Source organism: Paramormyrops kingsleyae, chromosome 1 (assembly GCF_048594095.1).
Source record: "Paramormyrops kingsleyae isolate MSU_618 chromosome 1, PKINGS_0.4, whole genome shotgun sequence".
Classification (NCBI taxonomy): Eukaryota; Metazoa; Chordata; class Actinopteri; order Osteoglossiformes; family Mormyridae; genus Paramormyrops; species Paramormyrops kingsleyae.
In genome coordinates this window covers 44,236,812-44,242,500 of record NC_132797.1, presented here as the reverse complement: position 1 = coordinate 44,242,500, position 5,689 = coordinate 44,236,812, and the positions used below count along the sequence as shown (strand labels likewise).

The 5,689-nt window shown below is 37.0% G+C and overlaps 2 protein-coding genes across 3 annotated transcripts in view; both read left to right on the top strand.

Annotated features, from left to right (window-relative positions):
- LOC140592549 (ORC ubiquitin ligase 1-like) overlaps positions 1-1,215 on the top strand; it is a 10,179-nt gene extending 8,964 nt beyond the window's left edge. For both annotated transcript variants that reach the window (XM_072716094.1, XM_072716087.1), the window contains one exon: positions 1-1,215. This exon is cut by the window's left edge and continues 415 nt beyond it. In XM_072716094.1, coding sequence (XP_072572195.1) covers positions 1-948 — 948 coding nt within the window. In that variant the 3' untranslated portion in view covers positions 949-1,215.
- A 1,401-nt stretch (positions 1,216-2,616) lies between these two features.
- LOC111837662 (POU domain, class 4, transcription factor 1-like) lies at positions 2,617-5,367 on the top strand. The gene is made up of 2 exons (XM_023799900.1): positions 2,617-2,773; positions 3,114-5,367. Exons 1-2 carry the CDS (start codon positions 2,651-2,653, stop codon positions 4,089-4,091), a joined length of 1,101 nt encoding a protein of 366 aa, XP_023655668.1. The 5' UTR covers positions 2,617-2,650; the 3' UTR covers positions 4,092-5,367.
- Positions 5,368-5,689: the final 322 nt, after the last annotated feature.

The following is a 5,689-nucleotide window of genomic DNA, read 5'->3' as shown; positions in this document are numbered from 1 at the left end:
ATTTTTACTCCAGATATTTTGTACGTGGATAATTATGTTTCTTCAGTCCCATCGACATCTATGAGTTGCCTAAGTCTAAAGAGTCCAAATGTTCATATTGACAAAAGGACTCAATGTAAGCCCTTGTCCTACCTGAGAAAGCTCAGCTTTGATGATTGCTGCAGTAGCACATCAGTGTCAGAAAACAAACATTCAGACACATCCAACGTCAATCACAGAACGGCCATTAATCATAAAGTTAACCTGAAATCCTCCAGCCCATTATTCTGGGGAACATGTAGCCTAAACCCAGACTCTCCTAGGCCGACCTCTCTAACTAAAGCCGATGAGGAACAGAAAGACTCTGAAGAAGAGCATGCCAAGGCCAGCACTTTACAGTGTAGGAATGACTGCAAAATGGAAAGTCTTAAAATGTCAAGTGAGGTTTCCATGGATGCCGCATACTTTGACAAAGTTTCTGAACTGGATTCAATGATGTCAGAGTGTGAAAACTATAAGGTCCCTCATTACTCTTTTGATTCCACACAGTCCTCTGACTTTGATATTTCTTTGATGCAAGAGCTTGATGCCAGCACAAATCTCATAAGGCCAGTGAAATTTAATGTTTCACCTAGCACTGCCCTCTGTGGTATAAGGGCACAGATTGGTGGGACTCTCTTGAACCCCAGCATGGAAGACATTTCTTGTGCTGGAATCAAAGATCCGGTCATCATTGAACCCCTGACTGACATTTCCTCAACAAGCAATTTTGCACTTCAGCCTCATGAATGGTCTGAGACAAGGACCACATACTTACTGCTGTCTGGTCAACCCAGTTCTCACCTCACCCAGGTTGACGATCATAATTTAGTGGAAAATGATAGAGCACAAAACGGTCAATCAACTAAAAGAAAAACTGCCGAATGTCATGATGTGTCAAGTCCCTCTAAAGTTTCGAAGTTGCTTTGAGGCTAACATTTTGTATTAAGACTATACTTTTCAGCTTTCAGATGATTCTTAATCTTAGGTAATGCAGGCATGCACTGTGTATCCTAAAATTTTGCTTTTGCATATCCTGATCCCCACCTGCCCAGCCAAGCAGAAATGTTTGTAAGATGGGAGTTTTGCAACTTCAGTTCGTAATGAAGATTAATATTGGTTATTAAACCTTGCTTATGTGCAAAATAAACAATTTTTTTATGAATAATACAACAAAATAAAATCATATTCAGTAAATGCATCATTTGTCCCAAAAGTGATTAGTGGATTATACAGATGTTTTAAATACATTTCTTACATGTATACTTAGCCCCGCCGACTTCGACTTTCTATTTTTATTTTAAGAATGTATTACATACATATGTTATATTAAAATAACCTAAAAAGGGGGAAAATATTGTTTGGTTCATACTAGTTGTACCTTTTATTCTTCCAAAATGTGCTTACTTTGTCTCCCAAATATTAAAGCAAGCCCAGCTAGCTTTTATCCACCAAAAATGAAAAGAAAGAAAAAGATCATTGTGACATGCTACTGCATTAAACTACAAGAAACTCTAAATATGCATAACTCCAATTTTGTCAAAAGTTATGAAAATGCTAGATGGTACACTCAGTGAACTCATTAAATATCTTAAATACTTGATTAAATTATCTCCTGTCACATCATTAAAACTGTCATCAACACTGCTAAACAAATTGATGTAATATCCACCATAACCTTGTACACAGACCTTAATTAATTAATCCCAATGAATTAACCCTTCATTAAGTTAAATTGAACACAGTTCATGAATTAAAGTTTAATGTAGTGATTAAACGCTTGTAAAATATACATGGATTTGTTACATTAGTATAATTACCCAAAGCAATGTACATCTGTTTTTTTTCATACCTTACACTCTAAAATGAAATAGAATTAATTATTTTTAACATGTTCTTTGCATGTTCTGCATGCTGCAAAGAAAACATTAACACAAATTACATATTTAACATTACTACTGTACTACTACCCACATCGATAAGTAAGCTTTAATGATAAAGTTTTCTAAAGTCAATATAAATTCAAGAAGTTTATACAACTCAAGTTACCATTTTGTAATTTCATGTTAGTAAAATTTCATGAGGTTTGCTTCTAAATTCGACTTTGTATTTATTGTATTTAGGTTTCTTGCGTATTAACTAATAATACGCATCAGTGATTTAAAGTAAATTTGGGCCTGCAGTTTTGAACCATGTAAAACGGATTCCGTGTCTTTAATAATGCGCTGGGTCTACAGGTGTTGAATACACGCTTTTCTGCCTCCAATAAGCTATACCGACTACTGTGCTCTACATATTGACTTAAAAACAAAAGGAGCTTCTGTGCCTAACGCGCTTCGTATTTGTCAAACCGTGGTGTTTAACGTCTCGCGAGAAAAGCCGCATATGCTTGACGAGATCTGAAGGGCTCAGGTGTAAGAGCTCCTCTTGTCCCAGCAGTAAGGAAGAGTGAACGGATAAGTGCGACCGAGAGCCTGCAGACACTGCTGTGTGATCTTCAGACTCAAACCGGAACTCAGCAATACAAACTATTGCATCATTATACCACAACGAGATCCGTAGGGTTCTTAGTTTTTTTTTTTTTTTTTTTTTTTTTTTAATTTGTTGGCTTAATTTTTAAAAAGCTGTAAATATGATGTCGATGAACAGCAAACAACCACATTTTGCTATGCATCCAGCTTTACCTGAACACAAATACACCTCTCTGCATTCCAGCTCAGAAGCAATAAGAAGAGCGTGCCTACAAACTCCACAGGTAAATACACTAAACTTTTCGGATTATTTTATACCAGAGCATGCGTGTATGGATAATAATAATAAAATAATAATAATAATAATAATAATAATAATAATAATAATAATAATATACATTGTGCACCCTGTCCAGTTAGGAGTGGTATACCGCGGCAATGCTGGAGACCTTTTGAAAAGGATGGTTTCCCTCTGACATTTCTCTTATATTCATTCGGAAATTCGATATTATACAATTACTATTATTTATGTGTTTTGTGTTGACAGGATTTCCCAGTCGAGTGTAACAAGTGTAACATATCCATTTCCCCTGTTTTTATTTCTTACTCGCTTTCTGAACACAGCTACAGAGCAATATATTCGCTAGCCTGGATGAAACTATTCTGGCCCGGGCCGAAGCCTTGGCGGCAGTGGATATTGCAGTGTCTCAGGGCAAGACCCACCCGTTCAAGCCCGATGCGACTTACCACACCATGAACAGCGTGCCATGCTCGTCAACTTCCACCGTGCCACTTGCACATCATCACCACCACCATCATCATCATCACCATCACCAGAACCTCGAACCCGCGGATCTTATGGACCATATCAGTCCTCATTCGTTGACCCTCATGACTGGAGGACACGATGGGGCAGGTGGTGGTGGAGGAGGCGGCGGAGGAGGTCTAGTATCCTCCGCTGCGCACCCTCACTCACACATGCACGGCTTAAGCCACCTATCCCACCAGGCTGCTATGAACATGAATTCACCACTTACTCATCATGGACTATTACCGGGCCACCACGGAAGCGCTCAAGGTGCGTCGGGACCTGCGAATAACGGGCTTCCTTCTATGAATGATTCGGACACCGATCCAAGGGAGTTAGAAGCTTTCGCAGAGCGCTTCAAACAACGGAGAATCAAGCTTGGGGTAACCCAAGCGGATGTTGGTGTAGCCCTGGCAAATCTTAAAATTCCTGGAGTGGGTTCTCTTAGTCAAAGTACAATTTGTCGATTTGAGTCGTTAACGCTCTCACACAACAATATGATAGCATTGAAGCCAATTCTTCAAGCGTGGTTGGAAGAGGCCGAGGGGGCTCAGAGAGAGAAAATGAACAAACCTGATATTTTCAATGGGGGAGAAAAAAAACGCAAGAGGACCTCCATAGCGGCTCCGGAAAAAAGATCATTGGAAGCATACTTTGCTGTTCAGCCTCGACCTTCATCAGAGAAAATAGCTGCAATAGCAGAAAAATTGGACCTGAAAAAGAACGTGGTACGAGTGTGGTTTTGTAACCAAAGACAAAAACAAAAACGGCTGAAATTTTCTGCAACGCATTAATTAAGTGTAGCTACTTTTACCACAAATATAGGGACCAAGTAATACACACATCGTTTCAGTCTTCCTTTTTTGCCGAAGGCTTTTCGTGCGATGTAGAGATTATTAAAATAATCAGTTTTGTGAGGCGTCCACGTTTGTCTTATTATTTTCACATTATTCGTGAATGTGAAGCATACAAATAACAGGTAATCCACTTCATTTTCTTTCTCTGTTGGTTGTATGGAAAACACGACTTAAGTCCATGTTGCCTTTTAAATTCCACTGTCAAATGAGGAGACCAGATAACACTTTTAAAAATGAAATAGCAATTATTAGCATAACAGTGGCATCGAAGCAAATAAGAACCTTTCACTAGCATGCGAGACACCACTGCTGTCATACAAACTTTAGTGGAATTTGCCTGGTTAGTCCAACGGATCCAATTGCAAGTTGTAAACAAAAGAATGTGTTCATCGCAGTGGAGATAACTATGAAATGATAAGAGCATTTAAAGATATACCTCCTTGTCGATAACAGTGGTATGGGGTGTGAATTATAATAATAAGAATTATTATTATTATGATTATTATGCATTATGAATAGGCTATATCACCACTACTACTAATACACTGGGAATTTAAAGTTAAATTTTAAATATTTAAATTTTTTATCCAGAGATGTATTTGTTCATACAGTGTATATCATTTCAGTCATTGCCCAATGTTGTAAAAAATTTGCATGATTAAAAAATGAAATTATGAAAACTGAAATAAGAATTTTGCCATATGGGTGTAATGTAAAGTTGATTATCAAATTTTTATTTAAAATTTGCACTAAAATCTATAGTTATTTAAAGGTACGTTAATCAGATTCACCGAAATGGGCTCCTGTACTGTATATACAAATGACAAAATCAGTCACTTTTTTATTATTATTTTGGCTTGTCCAAATGTAATTTTACATTTGCATGATTCCAGTGGGTTCTGATAAAAACTGACAAGTCTGTGATATGGTTTGCTGTGCAAACACTCTATGCATTACATTCTTAAATAAAAATAAAATCAAGCACTACACATAGTACCTACAAATAGTCACTGTTTACTGCCCGTTTCCACTTATAACAACTTTTTGTCGTGTTGACCGTTTAAAGAAATTACGAGTAATATTTTATTTGGTGCACTTTATGTTTCTAAATTGTGCTTCTGTGTTCATCATGCAGTGCCTATCCTACTACTGTGTTCTGTTTATTTATTAATTTATTCGTTTATTTGTTTTGGTGTTTGTTTATTCATTATTGTCTCACAGGTATCCCCCTTTGTTGTTTTCTCTCTATTACTTTAAATTAAATTAGGCCTAGTTCTCTAAGCCAAATCTAGTAACAGGGATATGTGTCCCGGATATCTTGCAAATAAAAAAATACAAAAACGTAGTTGCTTTGTGTGAAATCTTTTTTCTTGTCATGCAGACGTTAACTGCCAAAAAAATCTTTTTAATTATTATTGTTTGAAAATACGCATGTCTTTTAAACTTAGCTTATAATAAGTACTGATATTAATTCCTCTTAAAGGTTACAGTTATACGAGGTACACAGTGGTTGTGTATGGCTCAGTACTGAAAGT